General features: G+C 46.8%; 1 protein-coding gene across 1 annotated transcript in view; it reads right to left on the bottom strand.

The window, feature by feature from the left end:
* The window catches only part of arhgef17 (Rho guanine nucleotide exchange factor (GEF) 17), a 458392-nt gene that overhangs the window by 110006 nt on the left and 322337 nt on the right, over positions 1-26049 (bottom strand). The window contains 2 exon segments of the mRNA XM_080197536.1: positions 3111-3203; positions 5062-5178. Of these exon segments, the coding sequence (XP_080053662.1) occupies positions 3111-3203; positions 5062-5178 (210 nt within the window).

Here is a 26049-nt window from a genome sequence, read left to right as displayed (position 1 = left end):
CAACTCCGGTATCAGCCTAGTAAACCTCCTCTGCACTCCCTCCAAGGCCAAAATATCCTTGCGCAGGTGCGGTGCCCAAAACTGCACACAGTACTCCAGCTGCGGCCTCACCAATGCCCTATACAGCTGCAGCAAGACCTCCCTACTTTTATATTCAATCCCCCTCGCTATGAAGGCCAGCATCCCATTCGCCTTCCTGACCACCTGCTGCACCTGCAGGCTGGGTTTTTGCGACTCATGCACAAGGACCCCGAGGTCCCTCTGCACCGTCGCCTGCTGCAGTTTTTCGCCACGTAAGTAATAGTCCTTCCTACCATTCTTCCTACCAAAGTGGACCACCTCACACTTGCCAACATTAAATTCCATTTGCCATTTCCTGGCCCATTCGCCCAGCCTATCTAGATCCTTCTGCAGACTCTCCACACCCTCCGCACAATTTGCCTTTCCCCCAATCTTGGTGTCATCAGCAAATTTCGACACCCTACACTCGGTTCCCTCCTCCAGATCATCTATATAAATGGTAAATAGCTGAGGCCCCAGCACCGACCCCTGGGGCACCCCACTAGTCACCAACCGCCAATCCGAATAGCACCCATTGACCCCCACTCTCTGCCTCCTATTTGACAACCAATCCTCTATCCACGCTAACACCCTACCCCCAACTCCATGTCCTCTGACCTTCTGCAGTAACCTCTTGTGAGGTACCTTATCAAACGCCTTCTGAAAATCCAGAAAGACCACATCCACTGGCTCTCCTCTATCCACCGCCCTAGACACATCCTCATAGAACTCCAGTAAATTTGTCAGACACGACTTCCCTTTAATGAAACCGTGTTGCGTCTGCCCTATCAAGCAATTCCCTTCAAGATGCCTCGCAATTTCCTCCTTAATGACGGATTCTAACATTTTACCTACCACAGACGTTAAACTAACCGGCCTGTAATTCCCCGCCTTTTGCCTGGCACCCTTCTTAAACAACGGCGTAACATTAGCCGTTTTCCAATCCTCCGGCACTTCCCCGGAATCCAGCGACGTCTGGAAAATAACCACCAAGGCATCCACTATCACCTCCGCCATTTCTTTCAGAACCCTCGGATGCATTCCATCCGGTCCTGGGGACTTGTCCACAATCAGCCCCTCCAGTCTGTCACGCACCACCTCTCTAGTAACAGTAATGTCATTAAGACCCTCCAGTCCTACCACCTTTCCATCGCTAACACCCGGCAAATTATTCACGTCCTCCTCCGTGAAGACAGAAACAAAAAAGTTATTCAAGACCTTAGCCATATCCCCATCCCCTACCACTAGGTCCCCTTTCTCATCCGCTAAGGGACCAACGTTCACCCTAGCCAGCCTCTTCCTTTTTATATATTTATAAAAACTCTTGCTATCCTTTTTTATATTAAGCGCTAGCCCAGCTTCATAGCTTCTTCTACCCTCCTTTATCAACTTTTTTGTCAATCTTTGTTGACATTTAAACCTTTCCCAATCCTCTTCTCGCCCACTGCTCTTAGCTACTCTAAATTCCTCCGCTTTTAATTTAACACTTTCCTTCACCTCCTTCGTTATCCACGGCTTATTACCTCTCTTCCTACTGTCCTTTTTAACCATTGGAATAAATTTCTGCTGAGCACCAAGAAAGATCTCCTTAAAGATCCTCCACTGCTCCTCAGCAGACCTACCTTCCAACGCGCTCCCCCAGTCCACATTCGCCAATTCTTCTCTCATCCTACCATACTCCCCTCTATTCAAACAAAGGACACGTGTCCGGGAACCCACTTTCTCCTCCTCCACCTGCAACAGAAACTCCACCATACAATGATCACTCTCTCCAAGAGGATCCTTCACCTCAAGGTCCCTAATTCTACCCGCCTCATTACATAGCACCAGATCCAAGATAGCTCGCTCCCTCGTCGGCTCCAACACACACTGTTCCAGGAAACTATCCCGGCAGCATTCCAAGAACTCCTCCTCGAGCCCACCTCGTCCAACATGGGTCGACCAATCAATATGCAGATTGAAATCCCCCATAACTACTGCCGTCCCATTCCTGCACGCCGCACTTATTTGCGCGTTAACAGCCCGCCCCACCTCCAGATCATTATTCGGGGGCCTATAGACGACACCCACCAGCGTCTTCCTCCCTTTGCTGTTCCTAATCTCCACCCACAACGATTCCACTTTCTGCTCTTTGGCTCCGATATCATCCCTTGCTACCACCTTGATGCTGTCCTTAATCAGCAGAGCTACGCCACCCCCTCTTTCCTCCTGCCTATCCTTCCTAAACACTTGATAGCCCTGTACATTCATCTCCCAGTCCCTGTCACCTTGCAGCCACGTCTCTGTAATGGCCACCAGATCGTATCCATTTGTGTCGATCTGCGCCACCAGCTCATCCACTTTATTCCGAATGCTTCGTGCATTCAGATAAAGCGCTTTCATCCCAGCCTTCTTCTGGGCCCTATTTGCCGTAACGCCACCACTTGGGACATCCTCAGCCTCTTCCCTTACCTGTACCCTATCCTTAACTGTAGACCTCCTAACATCACCTACCCTCGCACCCTCCCCCCCCCTAATTAGTTTAAAGCCCTGTCTACAGTCCTCTTTACTCGATTCGCCAGCACTCTGGTCCCAGCACGATTCAGACCAACCCCATCCCGCCCGAACAAGTCCCACCTACCCCAATACTGGTGCCAATGCCCCATAAATTCGAACCCATTCCTCCCACACCAATCTCTGAGCCACCCATTCACTTCCTTTATCCTGTCAACCCTACGCCCGTCTGCACTCGGTTCAGGCTATACACAAAGTAAAGTCTCCCTGATTGGCCCATCAATTGGCCCCTTAATCAGACAGTTCGTATTCCTATAGGCCAACATCAATGGCCTGATTAAAGTCATTACAATTCCAAATCATAGAAATTATACTTCAAGCAGCAAAAATTGGTTTGTTTTCCTGTTTCTAAAATTAATCCACAAATGATTAGACCTTCAGATTGTCACATTGTGCCATCCATAGTATATTCTGAATTGACATTTTATATTCAATCTTCACGAGTGGGTTGGCTTCCTCCAACAATTGCTTTTGGCATCGATCCCCCATGTTCTTACCTTTATCAGAAGCTCGTAGCGGGGAATTCGCTGAACTGGTTTGATCATTAAATCGGACAGTGCTTGCTTCTCCTTGTTCTCCCTCATGCTTTGCTGCAGTGTAAGAGAGTTAGGCTGTGAAGAGTGTCAGTTCCGTCACCGTGTCTCGCAACCACACACTTCCAACTCACAAATCACAGGCTGGGGGATATTTTGGGCAAAATCTCAAGCCCTGTTTAAAAAAAAAATCACGGAACTGGACCCATTTCTGAGTCCGGACATCACACTTGTCGGGACATTCACCTAGGAGATCTTCCCAGAAGCAGCCAATTAAGAGACCATCACCGGGTCTGTTATCCAATTAAGGATGGCGAGCAGATGCCTGAGGTGGTAGGACCAACCAGAAAGTGTGCAGCCTTGGAAGGACGGCAATACATGAGGAAGACCGTGAGCTGTCATCTGAAGAGATCTGTCATTTTAAAACTCTACTGGTGGCCATGGATGGTAGGCCATGTAGAGACGGTATCCCCTCCACAGGATGCTCTGTATCTGCAGCTTGCTGCTCCAGTGGGTTGGGGACAGGAGGTAAATAAAGCAGGTCTCACAAGCCATCCACAGATAGCCGCCTCCAGGACTTTAATCTCAGCCTGAGGCCTACCATCCCATCAGGCCAAGATTGGGCACCACATTCTTTCAAATGCACTACCAAGCGGTGCAGAGAGGGTAAGTAACCATTGCCAATGATGATCTGCCTCCAGCAACACTGCACCACCAACCCAAGAACCACATTTACAAACTTCCTTCCTGCCCTGGCTTCTTGCCTTTACCCCTAGGATTGGGAAGATACAACCGTTTGAAAGTAATCTGTGAATGCCATCACAAGAGTAGAGGGGAGAATCTTTCATACTCAGTCCTTCCGTTTGTTCCATTTTGTTCTAATTTGGGAAGGAGATAGCAGGAGGGGATTTGGACAATCACAGTCAGCATCGAACACTTCCAGATAGGAAATACGCAGCAAATTTCCCTCCATTCGACTACAAGAACAGGCATTATGGCCTTCTTACATCAGGCTACATATAAGGGAAATAAATATGTACAGGGAGCATTTGTTGAAGTCAATAGGAAAACATTAGCTAACAATGTTCTCTGGCAAAGATGAGTTCAATAATGACAGTAAAATTCTCATTTCAGAACTAATATTATAAAACTGTATGCAAGTAATAAAACTAATTAATTCAATTAATTTTATGAGAATTTGAGATTAAAACTGTATCATTGTTGTACTGAAGATAGTTTTGGAATCTCAAGTGTACAGTTTGAGATGACACTCATGGTGCTGAATTGAACCAGCATGGCGGCCCCCCCATGGCCTACCAATTGGCTGCCAGATCCATCCCCTCCCCAGTTAAGCTTCTGCCGCAACAAAAATGTCCATCACTTCCTGGTGCGCGTTGGGATGACCTGGAAGTGAACCCACCTCTGGATTCTTGTCTTGGCTGTGAAAATCTGGCCTGTTGTATCTAGTTATCCTGTAAATAATACGAGATGGAATTGCCTTCTTTCCCAGTCTTGCCTCCCATTGATTCCATCACTCAGTCAGCCCTTCCCACCCTGTCCCTCACCAGTCCCATTGTTAAGCTCTGCCTCTGATCAGACACTTTGGGTGGGATTTTCCAGCCACGTTTGCCTTAAGACCAGAAAATCCCACCTGCGGTCGACGGACCTTTGCATGGTCCGTGTCCCGCCTGCTACGATTCCCATGGCAGATGGGATGGGAAAATCCTGCCCTTGGCCAATCTAAATATGGCAGCTGTTCACAGCCCCATGCTGAGTCAGCTCTGCCCCCTGCTGGCTACTATGACTGAGCCCCTTCGAACCCCTTTCAGCCCCATTGCTGGTCCAATTTCATCCTCATCATTAATCCAAATCAGTCTGCTCCCAGCCCCACTGCAGGACAAGCAACAGCCCTTACCTCCAAAAACTTAATAAACGCTGGCTTTGCATCCTTGGCCAGTCGCACAGCTTCTTTGGCGTTGAGAAAGTTATCGATATAGGCAGAGTACGAGTTGGCCAGTACATCCTTGGAAAACTGCAAAAGGAACACAGATATTAATGGATGTGACAGAATGATCGTGCTAGGGATCAGGTCAGCACAGTGGATGGATGATGTGCCATGTAGACAGAGGGCTGAGACACCAAACAGACAAGTGACAAAAGACTGCTCTGAGCAAACGATAAGTCACAACCCAGTGTTCACAGATCAAAAGGACCTGCAGGAAATATGGATCTATACACCCCATGGAGGGTCAGTTCAAAAAATGCCCTTTAACCTGACGAGATCAGTCAGACTGAGAGAGACCAAAGCGATCAAAACCAGAAATCCCTAGGTTGTTATTAATATAACTATCTATCAAACTCCTTCATTGCTGCTCCTGGGGCAGCACAATGGTACAGTGGTTAGCACTGTTGCCTCACAGCGCCAGGGGCCTGGGTTCGATTCCGGCCTTGGGTCACTGTCTGTGTGGAGTTTGCACGTTCTCCCCGTTCTGCATGGGTTTGCTCCGGGTGCTCCGGTTTTGTCCCACAGTCTAAAAGACATGCTGGTTAGGTGTATTGTCCATGCTAATTCTCCCTCAGTGTAACCCAAACAGGCATCAGAGTGTGGCGACTTGGGGGTTTTTACAGCAACTTCATTGCAGTGTTAATGTAAGCCTACTTGTGACGCCAATAAATAAACCTGAAAAACTTAAAACTTGATAGAAATGACCATGTTTTAGATCACTGAGAAACAGCCTCCTGTTCTTCACCTACCACCAAGCAGCAAAAATAATGGGGAGCTCGCTCAATTGGGTTAAATATTTGGACTCTGAAAATGTGCAAGCTAGACACCGTGGCGCATAGGAGGCCATTCTGCCCATCAATGCCAGTCTTTCAGTGGGTTCTCCAATTAGTTGCGCTCCTGTAGCCCAATCCATCATGCAAACCAGCCTCCCATCCATTGACTCTGTCTACACTTCCCACTGCCTCGGCAAAGCAACCAGCATAATTAAGGATCCCACGCAGCCTGGACATTCTCTCTTCCACCGTCTTCCATTGGGAAAAAGATACAAAAGTCTGAGGTCACATACCAACCAAGTCAAGAACAGCTTCTTCCCTGCTGTCATCAGACTTTTGAATTGACCTATCTTGCGTTTAGTTGATCTTTCTCTACACCCTAACTATGACTGTAACATTACATTCTGTACTCTCTCCTTTCCTTCTTTATGAACAGTATGCTTTGTCTGTACAGCATGCAGGAAACAATACTTTTTACTGTTTATTAATACGTGTGACAATAATAAATCAAATCAAATCCCCCCAACTCTTTTCCCATCACGTTGTAATTTTTTTCTCTTCAAAGTAGCTATCCAATTTTCTTTTGAACGTTACTGCGGGATCTGTGTCCATTACCCTATCAGACAGGACACTCTGGATAACTCGTTGCCTGAAACAAATTCTTCTCAACTCCTTGGTGCTTCGGTTAGTTTAAGTCACTCTCCTCTGGTTATCGAGCTTCTGTCAGTGGAAAACCTTTCTCTCTGTGTATTCTACCAAAACCCCTCATGATTTTGGTAGGAATAATGGTAGGAAGGACTATTACTTACGTGGTGAAAAACTGCAGCAGGCGATGGTGCAGAGGGACCTTGGGGTCCTTGTGCATGAGTCGCAAAAACCCAGCCTGCAGGTGCAGCAGGTGGTCAGGAAGGCTAATGGGATGCTGGCCTTCATAGCGAGGGGGATTGAATATAAAAGTAGGGAGGTCTTGCTGCAGCTGTATAGGGCATTGGTGAGGCCGCAGCTGGAGTACTGTGTGCAGTTTTGGTCGCTGCACTTATGCAAGGATATTTTGGCCTTGGAGGGAGTGCAGAGGAGGTTTACTAGGCTGATACCGGAGTTGAGGGGGTTGACCTGTGAGGAGAGGCTGAATAAACTAGGCTTGTACTCGTTAGAGTTTAGAAGAATGAGGGGAGATCTCATTGAGACGTATAAGATGATGAATGGGATGGATAGGATAGAGGTGGAGAGACTCTTCCCGCTCAGAAAGGACAGTAGGACTAGGGGGCACAGCCTCAAGATAAAGGGGGGCGCGGTTTAGAACAGAGTTGAGGAGGAACTTCTTCACTCAAAGGGTGGTGAATCTCTGGAATTCTCTGCCCATTGAAGTGGTGGAGGCTGCCTCGCTAAATATTTTTAAGACGCGGGTTGATGGGTTTTTGATAGGCGAGGGGATTAAGGGTTATGGGGAGAGGGCGGGAATGTGGAACTGAGCCACGACAGATCAGCCATGATCTTATTGAATGGCGGGGCAGGCTCGAAGGGCTAGATGGCCTACTCCTGCTCCTATTTCTTATGTTCTTATGATATTCAGCACCTCTGTGAAATGTCCCCTTAACTTTCTAAAGAGAACAATCCCAGCTTAGAATCATAGAATGTCTACAGTGCGGAAGGAGGCTACTCGGCCCATCGAGCCTGCACCAACAACAATCCCACCCAGGCCCTGCCCCTGTAAATCTCTGTATTTATCCCACTAATCCCCCTGATACTCAGGGGCAATTTAGCATGGCCAGTCAACCTAACCCGCACATCTTTGGAGGAAACCGGAGCACCCAGAGGAAACCCATGCAGACACAAGGAGAACGTACAGATTCCACACAGAGAGTGACCCAAGGCCAGAATTGAACCAGGTCCCTGGCGCTGTGAGGCAGCAGTGCTAATCACTGAGCCACTGTGCCGCCCCAACCTCTTCTCCAGCCTCTCTACATTCAGAAAATTACACTCCAGTTTTGGTCTTGGGGGGCCAATGAAGCTGTTCTTGTTAAAGGGAGGGGGCAATCGCTGAAACAGAGGCTCATACTGCATTTGGGGGTCATCTCCAGGCCCCATCCTCCCCTGGAGGCCACAAACTGCAGTGATGATTGCCAAGGTCCCTTTGTAAGGGGAACAATATCTCTGCAAATCTGGAATAGTCGGGTGGGACTTTTTGGCCCTTCCCACTGAGTGGGATCTTCCGGTTCCTCTGAAGGGTGGCATCTCGTGGCCTGTTTCCCAGCAGTGGGGGGATAGAACACCGCAGACATCAGCAGGACTGAATGGTGAGCAACTTCCACTACTGGAAAACAATGGGGGGGAGTGGCTGGGAATTCCCACCAATAGAATCATGGAGGGAGGCCATTCAGTCCATCGACTCTGTATAGCACTCCAATCACTCCCACTTCTCTGCTCCATCTTGTAGCCACGGCAAGAAGTCTCACAAACACCAGGTTAAATCCAACAGATTTACTTGGTAGCAAAAGCCACTAGCTTCTGGAACGCTGCTCCTTCATCAGGTCAGTGGGAGTTCTGTTGGCCATAACAGAACTCCCACTTACCTGACGAAGGAGCAGCGTTCCAGAAGCCAGTGGTTTTTGTTAGTGGGTTAGCACTGCTGCTTCACAGCTCCAGGGTCCTGGGTCAATTCCCGACTCAGGTCACTGTCTGTGTGGAGTTTGCACATTCTCCTCGTGTCTGCGTGGGTTTCCTCCGGGTACTCCGGTTTCCTCCCACAGTCCAAAGATGTGTGGGGTAGGTTGATTGGCCATGCTAAGAAATTGCCCCTTACTGTCCAGGAATGCGTAGGTTAGAGTGATTTGTGGGTATAATATGTAGGGATATGGGAGTAGGGCCTGGGTGTGTTGTATTCGGTGCAGACTCGATGGGCTGAAGGGCCTCTTTCTACACTGTAGGGTTCTGTGGTTCTATGTTATCAAATAAACTTGTTGGACTTTAACCTGGTGTTGTGAGACTTCTTACTGAGTTTACCACAGTCCAACATCGCCATCTCCAATCATGACCATCTTGTGGCCTGCAGCTTTATTTTCCTTCAAGTGCCAACTCAATTTACTTCTGAAATATTCAATGCTTCTGCTTCCACCACTCTTGTGGGCAATACATTCCCAGCCAATACCACTCACTGTGTACACAGGTTCGGCCTCACATTCTCCCAGCATCTCGCAACCAAATCCTTAAACATGCCCCCCTTGTGCCATCAGCCAATGGGAACAGCCTTCTCTTACCTAACTTATCCAAATCCTTGCACATCCCAATCAACTCTCCCTCAATCCTGACTGCTCCAAGGAGAAGAACTCCAGCTTTTCCCAACTCTAACTTTGTAACGGAAATCCTTCAGCCCAGGAACCTTGCGGATAAATCTCTTCAGCTCCATCTCAAAAACCCTCGCATATCTACCCTAAAGCATGGTGATTAGAATTGGGTGCAGTATTCTAACTGGGGCCTAAGCAGAGCTTTATAAACATTCATCATAACTTCCCTGTTTCTGTGCCCATTGCCTCTATTTATGAAGCTCCGGATCTCATACGCTTTGCGAGCCACTTTCTCAATATGTCACATCACTTTAAAGACTGAAGCATATGTAGCTTCCCCCACCCCACTGCATCCACCCCCCAGCCCTGCTGCCCCTACCTACTCTTTAGCACTGTACCATTAAGTCTCCATTGCCTCTCCCTATCCCTTCTGTCAAAATGAACACCTCACACTTGTCGATATCAGTTCCATTTGCCATTCTGCTAGCATATCTATATCATTATGAAATAACAAAAATGGGGAAGGGGGGGGGCCAGATGTGAGACAGGCTGCAATTTATTACCCCCCCATATTACACTTGCACAATTTAATTTTGCCCCCACTGTCAGTGTAATCAGGTTGAGCTTTGGTAACAAATTATAAGCAATGCCACACGGGGGCGCACTAATGAGGTTGAATCATGGTGACGGAGAGGGAAAGAGACCCCAGTGAAAGACACCCTTCGGCCCATTGTTCTGTGCTGGCTATCAAGTACCTACCTTTTCCAATCTCATTATCCAGCACTTGATCCAGAGCCTTGTATGCTGTGGTGTTCAGGTGTTCATCAAAATGCTTCTTAAATGTTCTGCAGGTTCCCACCTCTACCACCCTTTCTTTTGATTTGAGTTGATTTATTATTGTCACATGTATTAGCATGAAAAGTATTGTTTCTTGTGCGCTATACAGACAAAACATACGGTTCATAGAGAAGGAAATGAGAGTGCAGAATGTAGTGTTACAGTCATAGCTAGGGTGTAGAGAAAGATCAACTTATTGCAAGATAAGTCCATTCAAATGTCTGACAGTAGCAGGGAAGAAGCTGTTCTTGAGTTGGTTGGTATGTGACCTCAAACTTTTGTATCTTTTTCCCAAAGAAGGTAGAAGAGAGAATGTCCAGGGGTCCTTAATTATTCTGGCTGCTTTGCCCAGGCAGCGGGAAGTGTAGACAGAGTCAATGGATGGGAGAGTGGTTTGCGGGATGGATTAGGCTACATTCACAACCTTCTGTAGTTTCCTGCGTTCTTGAATAAGAGCCATACCAAGCTGTAATACAACCAGAATGTTTTCTATGGTGCATCTGTAAAAGTTGGTGAAAGTTGTAGCTGGCATGCCAAATTTCCTTCATCTTCTGAGAAAGTAGAGGTGTTGGTGGGCTTTCTTAACTATAGCGTCGGTGTGGGGAGACCAGGACAGGTTGTTGGTGATCTGGACACCTAAAAACTTGAAGCTCTCGACCCTTTCTATTTCCCTTTCTACTTTCAGGCAGTGACTTCCAGATTCCCATCATCCTCTGGGTGAATATCTTTTTTTTCAAATCCCCTTTCGATCTCTTGCTCCTTATCCTAATTTATGCAACTGGTTTTTGGCTCCTCTAGTAAGAGTCTAAGAATCCCTACAGTGCAGAAGGAGGCCATTTGGCCCATCGAGTCTGCACCAACAACAATCCCACTCAGGCCCCATCTCCGTACTTCATATATTCTCTGACACTAAGGGGCAATTTAACATGGCCAATCAACCTAACCTGCACATCTTTGGACTGTGGGAGGAAACCAGAGCACCTGGAGGAAACCCAGGCAAACACAGGGAAAATATACAAACTCCACACAGACAGTGACCCAAGCCAGGAACTGAACCTGGATCTCTGGCGCTGTGAGGCAGCAGTGCTAACCACTGTGCCACCGTGCCATACCTGTTCACAAGGCAACCCCTTCATTCCAGGAATCAGCTGAGAAAACCTTTTCTGAACTGCCTCCAATACAAGTATATCTTTCCTTAATTAAGAAGACCAAAGAAAGAGAGGAAGTTTCTTCCTATCCACCCTATTATCTATGTCCTTCACAATAAAGCTAATACACCAATTAATTATATTTTGGTCGTTAAGTATTGAACCATAGGAGAACTGAAGCTGGGATGTTCTATCATGTGCATTCATTACCCTAAATTTAGCCCCATTACCACCTGTAACCAGACTCCCACCCACCTGCCTATCTACCCATCATCCTCTTGTTGCAGTGACATAAATCTGACAACATGGCTCCCTGCAGTTTAGAATTGACTAACTGCCATTGGTGAGCAGTTAGATCTACACCTTGACTCAATTGTAGCACTTTGACTCAGGAGGTGTTTGACTTAAAGACCACTCCAGATCCCTGTAGCTAGGTTCACTGCACTGAGGGAATGCTACTCTGATGAAGCTGCTGTCTTTCCGATAAGAAGTTACAACTGGGGTCCCCTCTACCCTCTCGTGTGGAGTTAAAGGATCCCATTGCACTATTAGAAGAAGAATATTTATTCCTTAACTGATACCACAAGGAAAACATCTGGTCATTATTTCATCACTGTTTGTCAGAGTTTGGTGTGCATAAATTGGTTGGTGCATTACGACAATGACCATACCTCATTGGTTGGCAAACGCTTTGTGAAGTCCTGAAGGTTTTATAAATAATTATTTCCTTTGTAACTATCAAATTAGGAGGTAGAATCATAGAATCCCTACAGAGGCCATTCAGTCCATCAATTCTGCACCAATTACAATCCCACCCAGGCCCTATTCCCGTAACCCCATACATTTACCCTGCTAATCCCCCTGACACTAGGGTCAATGTTGCATGGCCAACCAATTAACCTGAACATCTTTGGACTGTGGAAGGAAACTGGAGCACCCAGAGGAAACCCACATGCTGGAGTAGCCCAGAAGAAGTCTCACAACACCAGATTAAAGTCCAACAGGTTTATTGGGAGTAAACGCCACTAGCTTTCTGAGCGCTGCTCCTTCATCAGGTGAGTGGGGAGTTCTGATCACAAACAGGGCATATAAAGGCACAGAAGTTTACAGAATACACAGTTTACACAACACACGGCAGTGCTCCGAAAGCTAGTGGTGTTTACTACCAAATAAACCTGTTGGACTTTAACCTGATGTTGTGAGACTTCTTTCTGTGTTTACCCCAGTCCAACGCCAGCATCTCCACATCATGTAGCCCAGAAGAGGCAGACATGCAGGAAATAGCAACAGAAGTAGACTAAATGCCTTGTTGAGCCTGTTCCACCATCCAGTGTAATCATGGCTGATTTTCAACTCCACTTTCTCATCTGCTCTTCATATTGCTTAACTCCCTGAGAGACCAAAAATCTGTCTATCCCAGCCTGAAATATATTCAACGCTGGAGCTGCCGCGACCCTCCAGGGTAGAAAGTTCCAAAGGTTCACAACTCTTTGGGTACAGAAATTTCACCTCATCTCAGCGCTAACTGATCAACCTGAGACTGCATCACTTTGTTTTCGATCCCTTGACCAGCGGAAATGATGTCTCAGCGCCAACCCTGTCAAGGCCTTTCAGAGTCGTACACACTTCAATGAGACCACCTTCCATTCTCCATTCTGGATTTACTCAGCCTCTCATCGTACAGTCATTGAGTTATAGAGGTTTACAGCATGGAAACAGGCCCTCCAACCCGACTTGTCCATGTCGCCCAATTTTTACCACTAAGCTAGTTCCAATTGCCCGCATTTGACCCACATCCCTCGATACCCATCTCACCCATGTAACTGTCTGAATGCTTTTCAAAAGACAGAATTGTACCCGCCTCTACTCCTACCTCTGGCAGCTTATTCCAGACCCTCACCCCCCTCTGGACCTTTTGTATCTCTCCCGGTCCAACCCTCATCTCCCCAGCAATGGGGTGGGGGTGGGGGGGGGGTTGGTATTCAGTAGGTGCAGAAGGGTAGCTTTTAAAAGTACTCTCAGGGAGCTTTCCCTAGAGGAATTAAACTGAATCAATTTATTATTGTCACATGTATTGGGATACAGCGAAAAGTATTGCTTCTTGCGAGCTGTTACAGACAAAGCATACCCTTCATGGAGTGCATAGGAGAAAAGGAAAGGAGAGGGTGCAGAATGTAGTGTTAAGAGCATGAAGTAAAGTTCATTTATTAGTCACAAGTAAGGCTTACATTAACATTGCAATGAAGTTACTGTGAAATTCCCCTAGCATAGAACGAGAGTAAAGAATGGAATTTGAGGGTAAGCTGGGGACAGCTCACAAGAAGTTGCCATGCCCCGCTGCCATCTTGAACTTTAAAAACTTGAAATTAAAAGGCTGAATAAAGATTTTTTTTCATCCGGCAACTCAGCAGCCATATCTTTCACCCAACATTGGCAGGGTCGCCACACATTTCTGCTCACCAGTAGTGGTGGAAAGTCTTGGTCAATGGAGGAGTTACATCTTCACTCTCCTGGATGGTGAGTGAACAGTACTGCAGAATCACCGGGGCTTCTGGAGCACTCAGGGTTTGAGTTAATGACTCGATGATATGAGCCCGCAGTAACTCACAGTGCACGGGAAACAGCAGGAAAACAACTTTGTTTAATCTCTTCCTGTAATACAGCCAATGTTTCCTCTCACTTGACCCTTCACTTCCTCCATCACCAGGGTTTATGCTGTCTCGGGTCAAACCTTTAACTGATGGAGGTGATAATACAGCTCCAGGATTTTTATTCTGGTGCTCCTTCTAAGCTTCTCAGTCCTATCACAACACTGCAATGGACCTCGTGACTGTCTCACCAGATTTGAGAGCTTTTAACATCATTCCAACACATCTCATGTCCTGATGCTCTGAATTCACCGTCTGAGAATGCATCGCACAGCACTGATGGACACGTAACTGAGAAAACCTCAACCGAGCTGAACTGCTACTTCCAGATACAATTCAGATTTGGGAAGACAAAGGGGACGATTCTCCCAACCTGCGGAACAGGCCGGGGAATATCAGGGAGGCTGTTGAGGAGGCTTCCCACTGGGCACCATGGCCTCCACACACCTCCCAGGCGTCAGCGTGGAACTGATTTCCATTTGAATTTGAATACGATGAGCAGGTCCGGGACTTAAGTCTCCAGACTAGTGCCTCCCCCCAACCCCTCCCGCCCTGAATACGCCCCCCACTCAGGAGTTGTTCATTCCAGTGGGGTTTACAACTATTGATTCCGCTGGAGGGAATCGAGGCAATGCAGCCCCCCCCCCAAGAGGTTGGGGGTAAGGGAGTTGCTCCCTGTGCAGTGCCAGCCTGACCCCCTGGCACTGCCTAAGGGGCAAAGTGGCAAGGCTCAAGGGCCACCTTGGTGCTGCCCGCCAGGCATGGGCAGTGCCAAGGGTGGGGCCAGTGGGGCAGGGCCTATGGGGGGGCCAATCAGTGAGGGTGGGGGTGGGGGGGGGGTCCTGCTGCCACTCTGCATTGGGATTGGTGGGGAGGGAAGGGGATGATCAGGGCTGGTCATCTGGGTGAGGGGGAGCTTGGGGCTGGCCATTGGCAGGGGGGACATCGGGGCTTGCCAGGAGAGGTCCGGGAGGCCAGTGACTGGGGGGGGGGGCTGGGGGATTTGGAGGGGCAGTGATGCGGGGTCACAGGGCTGGCCAGTGATCGAGTTGGCCAGCGATCAGAAGGCCGGCAGTGCGAGGCTACTGTGCTTGCGCCGATCTTGGTGCTGACAGATCGGCATAAGCGCAGTGCCCCACTCAGCACTATGCTGCCGGACTCTCCAGCGGGAGTAGGCCCTGCCCCCGATTTTCAGAGTGAATCACGCTAGTGCACTCGGCATTGCTCAGAGCGTGGGAGATTCATTTTGAAAATTGGCGCAAGTGACTCCAGTTTTCATGTGAGTTTAGGGAGATGATGACCTAGTGGTATTATCGCTAAACAATTAATTAAGAAGCTTATGTAAGATTCTCGAGACCCGGGTTTGAACCCCGCCATAGCAGATGGTGGAATTTAAATTCAATAATAAAAGAAATATCTGGAATTAAGAATCTACTGATGACCATGAAACTATTGTCAATTGTTGGAAAATCCCATGTCCTTTAGGAAGGAAATCTGCTGTCCTTATCCGGACGGGCCTACATGTGACTCCAGAGCCACAGCAATGTGGTTGACTCTCAACTGCCCTCCAAGGACAAGTAGGGATGGGTAATAAACCGGCAACGCCCATGTCCCACAAATGAATAAGAAAAAAATTCAGCACTTAGAAATTTTTTGGGAGAATCCTGCCCAAAATCTGAGGTTGGAATGTTACCACTGTTCATGCCAGCGGATTTCCCCATCCCACTGCAGTGAACAGAGATTTGGCTGGGCGTCAAATTCTCCGACCTTGCTGCAATGGCAGTGTGTGGTGAGTTGCCAGTAACGTCGCGCCCTGTGTGTTGTTTGCGAGATTGATCTTGATCAATACCACAGTCTCCTACTATCACCACCTGACACAATATGGCAGCAGTTGGCACCACGTCACAGGATTGACTGGAACACCTGATAGAACATAGAACATTACAGCGCAGAACAGGCCCTTCGGCCCACGATGTTGCGCCGACCAGTTAAAAAGCAATGACCCTCTAACCTAAACCAAACCCTTACCATCCATAAACCAATCCACGGATCTCTTAAACGCCCCCAAACTAGGCGCATTTACAAGTGCAGCAGGCAGGGCATTCCAATCCCTCACCACCCTCTGGGTAAAGAACCTACCCCTGACATCCGTCCTGTAACTACCACCCCTTAATTTAAAGCTATGCCCCCTCGTGCTAGCTTTCTCCATCCGAGGAAAAAGGCTATCACTGTCCACCCTATCTAAACCTCTAATCATCTTATATGTTTCAATAAGGTCCCCTCTTAGCCGCCTTCTTTCTAACGAAAACAACCTCAAATCCCTCAGTCTCTCCTCATAGGACCTCTCCTCCATACCAGGCAACATCCTGGTAAACCTCCTCTGCACCCTCTCCAAAGCCTCCACATCCTTTCTATTATGTGGGGACCAGAACTGCACACAATACTCCAAGTGCGGCCGCACCAGAGTTTTGTACAGTTGCAACATGACACTGTGACTCCTAAATTCAATCCCCCTACCAATAAATGCCAAGACGCCGTATGCCTTCCTAACAACCCTATCTACTTGATTCCCAACTTTCAGGGATCTATCTACACATACACCTAGATCCCTCTGTTCATCCACACTATTCAGAGTCCTACCGTTAGCCCTATACTCGACACATCTGTTATTCCTGCCAAAGTGAATTACCTCACACTTTTCCGTATTAAACTCCATCCGCCACCTCTCGGCCCAGCTCTGCAACTTGTCCAAGTCTCCCTGTAAACTAAGACACCCTTCTGGAATGGCAAAGCTTCATTTTTAATATCGTAACAAGCTTAATGACTTCTTTCTGTGCTAAAGTCAATGCCCTATCTGTCAAGGGGACAGAGTTGGTGCAGTTTCTGGGATATAATGAAACTAGATCAGTGTGGCTTTATAAGGCCTCAATGGATTCCTTACCAGTTGCCAGATGCCATGAGGTCTGTGGAACCTTTAAAATTGCCCCAAGACTTGTTGGCAGAGGGTTGATTATATGGATAAAAATGTATTTTTCTCTGCCTTAGATTCTGAAGATTTAAAAAATGGAATTTTTCTTCAGGGTCTGGGGATGGGCCTCTGGCGCCACCGATTTGTGTGGATGGATGGTACACACATGGCTTCCATTGACCATGGACCTGGTTTATCACCAGGATTTGAGATAGGGTCTTCAACCTGCATTTTTGCCCATTAGATTTTTGCCCATGATGCGGTTTCCTTTCTCAATGAGTAGCTCAGAATAAACAAGACACGGGTGGTGGGGTGATTTCTATCCCTGTTTTTAGCAGGTAGGAATGGAGGGGACGGAGAATCGGTGGGGGGGGGGGCGGTGGTTGTGGAGAGAGAGGGAGTCCTAAATCAGCTTTCAAGTTGTCACAATGTCCCCTCCCCTTGCTAATGTTGTAATGGGGTTCCCAACATGCAATGAACGGAACCTAATTTGAATACTTATTCTAATTTATTAGTGTTACAAGTAGGCTTATATTAACGCTGCAATGAAGTTACTGTGAAAATCCCCTAGTTGCCACACTCCAGCACCTCTTCGGGTACACTGAGGGAGAATTTAGCATGGCTGATGTACCAAACCGGCAAGTCCTGTGGGAGGAAACTGGAGCACCCGGAGGAACCCAATACAGATACGGGGGAATGTGCAGACTCTACACAGACAGTGACCCACGCTGGGAATTGAACTCAGATCCCTGATGCTGTAAGACAGCAGTGCTAACCACTGTGCCAAATTAGCTGCCCCCCCCCCCACCCCACAAGGCATCGCATCAGTAGGGTTTGCAACAGGTTTTTAAAAATGGGGAAACCGATGAACAGAACCTGCTGGGGGTGGACAGGTTCTGTGTCTTTTGGTGGTAGGGAGACATTCCGTGGTTGGCACGGGGTGGAGGGCATTCCGTGGGTAAAGAAGGGGGATTCTGTGCTCAGGATGGAGACTCCACACAGACAATGACCCAAGTCAGAATCGCTGTGAGGCAGCAGTGCTAATGACGGAGCCACCGTGCTATTTTGTCCTTTTGAACTTTACGTGCAGTGTGTCTGGATCCCAAGTGAAATGAGCTGTGGCATTCTCAACTCAGTTCTTGGTGGACATGGCACAAAACAGCCAATGCGATTCAGCACACAATAGCAATGGCCAATCCAACGTTTGGGTATGAAAGTGGGATTAATCTCACTGCTGCCTCAGAAAACAGTCTGCCTTGGCTGGGGCCCAGGCACCTTGCTGAGGGACAGCAGAGGAAGCCCCCTCTTTATAGCTGCCCTCTCATAGCCTGACAAACAACCCTTGGCCAAAATGAAAACAAAAATTCCCATACTCCTCATCGTTCACCTCAAGGAGAAAAAACTTCAATAGGACATTAAGTAGATTTATTTTGAAAGGACAGCTCTGCTGGAGATCCTTATTTGCATACCATCAAGACTGTTCTGGCTGCTTGCAGTCAAAGGGGATTAATATGTCCTGTACATGTAGTTTATTTATTAAGTATCTACATCTTGAGCAAACAGACTGCATAGCTTGGTGCCAAATCCATTTAAAGTTTTCTTCCTGTGGTACACTTCAACCTTAATGCTTAACTTGATTATGAAGTAATCCCAGGCAAAAGCCAACTTTCAGTGGCCTTTGAAGACCTCCTCACAGCCTGGGGGAGGTTTCCAACACGTTACATTGTCCAGTTCAGAGGAGCTTCTTACCCTTTTCTTTTTTGGTTTCGGCACAAAGGTCAGGTGTAACCAGAAGGCTATTTTACAGTAATTTTACCTGACTTTCTTCATGTTAAACTCAGCCTGGCAATATCTCTCACAAGGCTGTAAAAGCACAAGACCCGGGAAAATACAGCAGCTGAATCAGGAGCTAAGTTCAGTTGAAGAAGATCCTTCACCGCGTCTGGCCTCACTCTTCCGGTCACTGATCCCACCATTTTCCCATTACAGCATCCAGCTGTTCTTTGAATGAATCCGATCTCCACGACTTGCTCTACCTCACAACCCTTTCCAGGTATTGAACGTTCTCCGTGCAAAGGAATGCGTGTCCAGCCTAGATTTGTCCTTCACAGCCCTGAGCCCACACAGACATCAAACTAGAACATGAAAAAGTATTGGCCAGCACAGAGGTGACAGCTCAACACGAACATGACTACTGACCCCAGTCAAGATACAATGGGAAAGCGAGTGAATTGTAATCCTAACACAACAAAACCAAACAATGCACACTTAATATCTAAAATGGAATAGGAGTGACAAAGACAGTGGGACTGATGAAGGAGGTTAGGAATGATGAAGGTTAGGAGTGATGAAGGTTAGGAGTGATGAAAGTTAGGAGTGATAGGGTTAGGACTGATAGCATTGAGTAGGCGGAAGGAGGGAGGGTGTTGAAGGGAGTGGAAGTGATGAAGGCAAGTTGGATGAAGGAGTGATGAAGGGAGCAGGACTGATGAATGAGAGTGGAATGAAGGGAGGAGGAGTGATGAAGGAGTAGGATTAACAGAGGAAGTAGAAGTGATGAAGGGAGTAGGAGATATAAAAGTGAGTAGCTGGGAAAGGGCAGAGGGGAAATAAAGGGAGTGATGGCTATATATTTCGCTTACTGCCTCATCCAAACTATTACTGTTTGGTTTACTATTATCACAAATTACAGCTTGATTTCGCCTTCAATTTTTAAAAATTCTTTTGTGGGATGTGGACATCACTGGTTAGGCCAACATTTGTTGTCCAATGCTAATTGCCCTCAAAATCAGCGGTTTCCTCAGCTACTTCAGAAGGTAGTTGAGAGTCAACCACATTGCTGTGGTTCTGGAGTCACATATAGGCCAGACCGAGTAGAGCTGACAGAGTTGTAGAGAGTTACAGCACGGAAAGAGACCCTTTGGCCCATCGTGTCCACACTGGCAATCAAGCACTGATCTATTCTAACCACATTTTCCAGCACTTGGCCCCGAGCCTTGTATGCTACGGCATTTCAAGTGTTCATCTAAATACTTCTTAAACGCTGTGAGTGTCCCTGCCTCTACCACATATCAGGCAATGAGTTCCAGATTCCCATTGCCCTCTGGGTGAAAAAGCTTTTCCTCACATCTCCTATAAACTCTCAACTGAACTTGGTTGGTTGTTTGTACAACTGGTTAAAACCAATTCCAGGTCCTTGTAAGTTGTGCCTATAAAAACAGAGACCTCAGAGTGCTGCTCTGCCTGTACGGTGAGTGCTGCCTGACTGAGGGGAGTGTTTTTGGAGTTGGATGAACACAGGGAGTTGGATGAAACAGGCAGCAGAGGCTACAAGCGAGAGTGCTGATTGGTAAGTGTTTTTTTCTTTTTGCTCTTGTCATTGTAGTTGTTGTACACTACAATAGTGTTTCTGTGTAATTTCTGTGGTTTATAGTTTGAAAAGGTTATACTCGGTAGTAACAAGGAGCAGGAAAGAAGGGCCCGAGAAAATTGTATATATCCAAAACAAAACATCTTTCAAAAGTTTAATTTAAAGGGGTAAGACAATGATAAGAGGGCTCCAAGCCATGGTTTGCTCCTCCTGCTCCATGTGGGAGGCTGCTGACAGTTCCAGTCCACTGGGTCAGCATATGTACAAGAAGTGTCTCCAGCTACAGCTCCTGGAAGCTCGAGTTTCAAAGCTGGAGCGGTGGCTGGTGACACTGTGGAGCATCCACGAGTCAGAGAGTATCGTGGTTAGCATGCATAGAGAGGAGGTCACACCACAGGCTCAGACTCCACAGGCAGGAAGAGAATGGGTGACCACCAGACAGAGCAAGAGAGGTTGGCAGGTAGTACAGGAATCTCCTGTGGCCATTTCCCAGCAAAACAGATATACAGCTTTGGATACTGTTGAGGGGAATGACCTCTCTAGGGAAAGCAGCAGCAGCCAAACTCGTTGTACCATGGTTGGTTCTGCTGCAGAGGGGAAGGGTAAAAAGTGTGCCAGCGCAATAGTTACAGGGGATTCAATTGTAAGGGGAACAGACAGGCGTTTCTGCGGCTGCAAACGAGACTCCAGCATGGTTTGTTGCCTCCCTGGTGCTGGGGTCAAGGATGTCTCAGAGCGGCTGCAGGACATTCTGAAGGGGGAGGGTGAGCAGTCAGTAGTCGTGGTATACTTTGGTACAAGCGACATAAGTAAAAAAAGGGATGGAGTCCCAAAAGCAAAATACAGGGAGCTAGGAAGAAAGCTAAGAAACCAGACCTCAAAGGTAGTGATCTTAGAATTACTACCTGTGTCACGAGCTAGTCAGAGTGGAAATGAGAGGATGTATCGGATAAATACGTGCCTGAAGAGATGGTGTCAGGGGAGGGTTTCTGATTCCTGGGGCATTGGGACCGGTTCTGGGGGAGGTGGGACCTGTACAAATTGGACGGGTTACACGTGGGCAGGACTGGGACTGATGTCCCAGGGGGAGTGTTTGCTAGGGCGGTTGGAGAGAGTTTAAACTAATACGCCAGGGAGATGCGAACCTATGTAAGGAGTCCAAGAAGGAGGGAGCAAGGACAAAAGGTGGGGAGAAAGTTCCAACTACATCAAAAATCAGGAAAAAAGTTAAAAGGAAGGAGAACTCAGAAGATGAGACGAGGGGGTTTTGGTGGGTCGAGGGAACCGTGGTGCACAAAGGATGTGTTGAACCTAGTCAGGAAGAAAAGGAAGGTGTACAAGAGGTTCAGGGAATTAGGAGATGTTAAAGATCTTGAGGAGTATAAGGACTGTAGGAGGGAACTTAAAAGGGAAATTAGGAGAGCCAGAAGGGGTCATGAGAAGACCTTGGCGGGTAAGATTAAGGAGAATCCCAAGGCCTTCTATAAATATGTGAAAGGTAAAAGGATAAGAAGAGAAGGGATAGGACCTATAAAAGGTGAGGGGGGAAAGGTTTGTGTGGAACCAGAAGAAATGGCGGAGGTGCTTAACGAGTACTTCGCCTCAGTATTCACAGTGGAAGCCGATCTGGGAGATTTTGTTATGGATTTGCAGCAGATGGAAAGGATTGAGTACGTGAATATTAAGGAGGAGGATGTGTTGGAACTTTTGAATTCTATCAAGGTAGATAAGTCGCCGGGACCAGATGGGATGTACCCCAGGATACTGTGGGAGGCGAGGGAAGAGATTGCAGAGCCCCTGGCGATGATCTTTGCGTCGTCAATGGAGACGGGAGAGGTTCCAGAGGATTGGAGGATTGCGGATGTAGTTCCTATTTTCAAGAAAGGGAACAGAGATAGCCCGGGAAATTACCGACCGGTGAGTCTGACCTCAGTGGTTGGTAAGCTGATGGAGAGGCTTCTGAGGGACAAGATTTACGAACATTTGGAGAGGTTTGACATGATCAGGAATAGTCAGCATGGATTTGTCAAGGGCAGGTCGTGCCTTACAAGCCTAGTTGAGTTCTTCGATAATGTGACTGAACACATTGACGAAGGAAGTGCCATGGACGTAGTGTACATGGACTTCAGCAAGGCGTTTGATAAGGTCCCCCATGCAAGACTTCTTGAGAAGGTGAGAGGGCATGGGATCCAAGGGCCTTTGGCCTTGTGTATCCAGAACTGGCTTGCCTGCAGAAGGCAGAGAGTGGTTGTGGATGGGGCTTTTTCTGAATGGAGGTCAGTCACCAGCGGAGTGCCTCAAGGATCTGTTCTGGGACCCTTGTTGTTTGTCATTTTCATAAATGACCTGGATGAGGAAGTGGAGGGATGGGTAAGTAAGTTCGCTGATGACACGAAGGTCGGTGGTGTTGTGGATGATCTGGAAGGATGGCAAAAGTTGCAGCAGGACATAGATAGGATGCAGGACTGGGCGGAGAAGTGGCAGATGGACTTCAACGCGGATAAATGTGTAGTCGTCCATTTTGGCAGAACCAACGGGATGAACGAGTACACTATCAAGGGCAGAAGTCTGAGTAGTGTTGAGGAGCAGAAGGATCTTGGGGTCCAGGTCCACAGGACTCTTAAATCGGCCTCGCAGGTGGAGGAGGTGGTCAAGAAGGCGTATGGTGTACTGGCCTTCATTAATCGAGGGATTGAGTTTAGGAGTCGGGAGGTAATGCTGGAACTTTATAAGACCCTTGTCAGGCCTCATTTAGAGTATTGTGCGCAGTTCTGGTCGCCTCACTATAGGAAAGATGTAGAAGCTATTGAAAGGGTACAGAGGAGATTTACAAGGATGTTGCCTGGACTGGGAGGCATGCCTTATGAAGTTAGGTTGAGGGAGCTGGGACTCTTTTCCCTGGAGAGACGAAGGTTGAGAGGCGACCTGATAGAAGTTTACAAAATGTTGAGAGGAATAGATAGGGTGGACTCTCAGAGGCTATTTCCCCGGGTTGAAATGGTCGCTACGAGAGGACACAGATTTAAGGTGCGGGGAGGGAGGTTCAGAAGTGATGTTAGGGGTAAGTTTTTCACTCAGAGGGTGGTGAGTGAATGGAATCGGCTGCCGTCAGTGGTGGTGGAGGCGAACTCGCTGGGGTCTTTTAAAAGACTCCTGGATGAGTATATGGGGTTTAATGAGATTGAGGGTTATAGATAGGTCTGTAGGTTGGTAGGTGATGATGTGATCGGCGCAACTTGTGGGCCGAAGGGCCTGTTTGTGCTGTAGTGTTCTATGTTCTATGTTCTATGTTATTGATGGAAGTGTTAGAATTCAAAAAGAAAGTACAAAAACTAGCAAAAGGGCACGCTATCTGAATTCTCGTAGCATTCAAAACAAGGTAAATGAATTGACAGCGTAAATCATTGTGAATGAGTATGATTTGGTGGCCATTACAGAGACATGACTGCTGGAAGGTCGCGACTGGGAGTTGAATATCTAGAGGTATCAAACTGTTTGGAGGGACCGACAGGAAGCTAAGGGAGATGGTGTAGCTCTGATATTTAAGGAAGACATCAGGGTGGTAGTGAGAGATGATGGGGGTTCTATGGAAAAAAAGGTTGAATCCATTTGGGTAGAAATTAGGAACAGTAAGGGGAAAAAGTCACTGATGGGCATAGTCTATCGTTCACAAAATAATGACATCATGGTGGGGCAAGAAATAAACAAAGAAATAACTGCATGTAAAAATAGTACAGCAATTATCACAGGGGATTTTAATCTACATATCAATTGGTCAAACCAGGTCAGTCAAAGCAGCCTTGAGGAGGAGTTCATACAAAGTATCTGTGATAGCTTCCTTGATCAATATGTAATGGAACCGACAAGGGAGCAAGCTATCCCAGATCTGTTCTTGTGTAATGAGATGGGAATAATTAATGATCTTGCAGTTAGGGAGTCTCTTGGAAAAAGCGATCACAGTATGGTTGAATTTAAAATACAGATGGAGCATGAGAAGATAAAATCTAATCCCAGTGTCTTGTGCTTAAACAAGGGAGACTACAAAGGATGAGGGAAGAGTTGGCTAAGATAGACTGGGAGCAAAAACTTTATGGTGGAACAATTGAGGAACAGTGGAGGACTTTCAAAGCGATCTTTCACAGTGCTCAGCAACAGTATATATCATTGATAAGGAAGAACCATAGAAAAAGAGATAATCGGCCATGGATATCTGGGGAAATAAAGGAGGGAATCAAATTGAAAGAAAATGCATACAAAGTGGCAAAGATTAGTGGGAACCTAGAGGATTGGAAAATCTTTAAAGGTCAACAGAAAGCCACAAAAAAAGCTGTAAAGAAAAGTAAGATGGATTATGAGAGTGAACTAGCTCAGAATATAAAACAGATAGCAAAGGTTTCTACAAATATATAAAAGAAAAAGAATGGCTAAAGTAAACATTGGTCCCTTAGAGCATGAGAAGGGGGATGTAATAACTGGAAATGAGAAAACAGCTGAGACATTGAACAGGTACTTTGTGTCGGTCTTCACAGTGGAAGACACAAATAACATGCCAAAAATTGATGACAGGAAGACTATGGTAGGTGAGAACCTAGAAACTATCATTATCACAAAAGAGGTAGTGTTAGGCAAGTTAATGGGAGCTAAAGGTAGACAAGTCTCCTGGTCCCGATGGAATGCATCCCTAAGGAATGGCGGGAGAAATAGCAAATGCAATAGTGGTAATTTACCAAAATTCGCTGGACTCTGCGGTTGTTCCCACAGATTGGAAAATAGCAAATGTGACGCCACTGTTTAAAAAAGATAAACAAAAGGCAGATAACTATAGGCCGGTTAACTTAACTTCTGTAGTAGGGAAAATGCTTGAATCTATCATCAAGGAAGAAATAGTGAGATATCTGGATATAAACTGTCCCATTGGTAAGATGCAGCATGGGTTCATGAAGGGCAGATCATGTTTGACTAATTTGGTGGAATTCTTTGAGAACATTACATGTGCAGTGGACAATGGGGAACCTATGGATGTGGTGTATCTGGATTTCCAAAAGGCATTTGACAAGATGCCAAACCAAAGACTGCTACATAAAATAAAGGTGCACAGTGTTATGAGTAATGTATTAGCATGGATAGAAGATTGGTTAACTAACACAAAGCAAAAAGTGGGGGGTAAATGGGTATTTTTCTGGTTGGCGATCAGTGACTAGTGGTGTGCCTCAGGGATCAGTGTTGGGACCACAATTGTTTACCATTTACATAGCTGATTTGGAGTTGGGAACCAAGGTAGTGTGTCAAAATTCGCAGATGACACTAAAATGGATGGAAGAGCAAAGTGTGCAGAGGATGCTGAAAATCTGCAAAGGGATATAGATAGTCTAAGTGAGTGGGCAAGGGTCTGGTAGATGGAGTACAATGTTGGTAAATGTGAGGTCAACAATTTTGGAAGGAATAACAGCAAAATGGACTATTATTTAAATGGTAAAAAATTGCAGCATGCAGCTGTGCAGAGGGACCTGGGTGTCCCTGTGCAGGAATCTCAAGGAGTTGGTTTGCAAGTGCAACAGGTAATTAAGAAGGGAAATGGAATTTTGTCCTTCATTGCTAGAGGTTTAAAAACAGTGAGATTATGTTGCAGCTGTATAAAGGTGCTGGTGAGGCCACATCTGGAGTACTGTGTACAGTTTTGGTCTCCTTACCTGAGAAAGGATATACTGGCACTGGAGGGAATGCAGTGGAGATTCACTCGGTTGATTCTGGAGTTGAGAGGGTTGGATTATGAGGAGAGACTGAGTAGACTGGGGCTATACTCATTGGAATTCAGAAGAATGAGGGGAGGTCTTATAGAAACATATAAGATTATGAAGGGAATGGTTAAA

This window comes from Carcharhinus amblyrhynchos, chromosome 10, assembly GCF_965287045.1.
Source record: "Carcharhinus amblyrhynchos chromosome 10, sCarAmb.v2.hapA, whole genome shotgun sequence".
In the NCBI taxonomy this organism is placed as follows: Eukaryota; Metazoa; Chordata; class Chondrichthyes; order Carcharhiniformes; family Carcharhinidae; genus Carcharhinus; species Carcharhinus amblyrhynchos.
The sequence above is the reverse complement of the archived record's forward strand: the minus strand, read 5'-3'. Positions and strand labels throughout refer to the sequence as shown.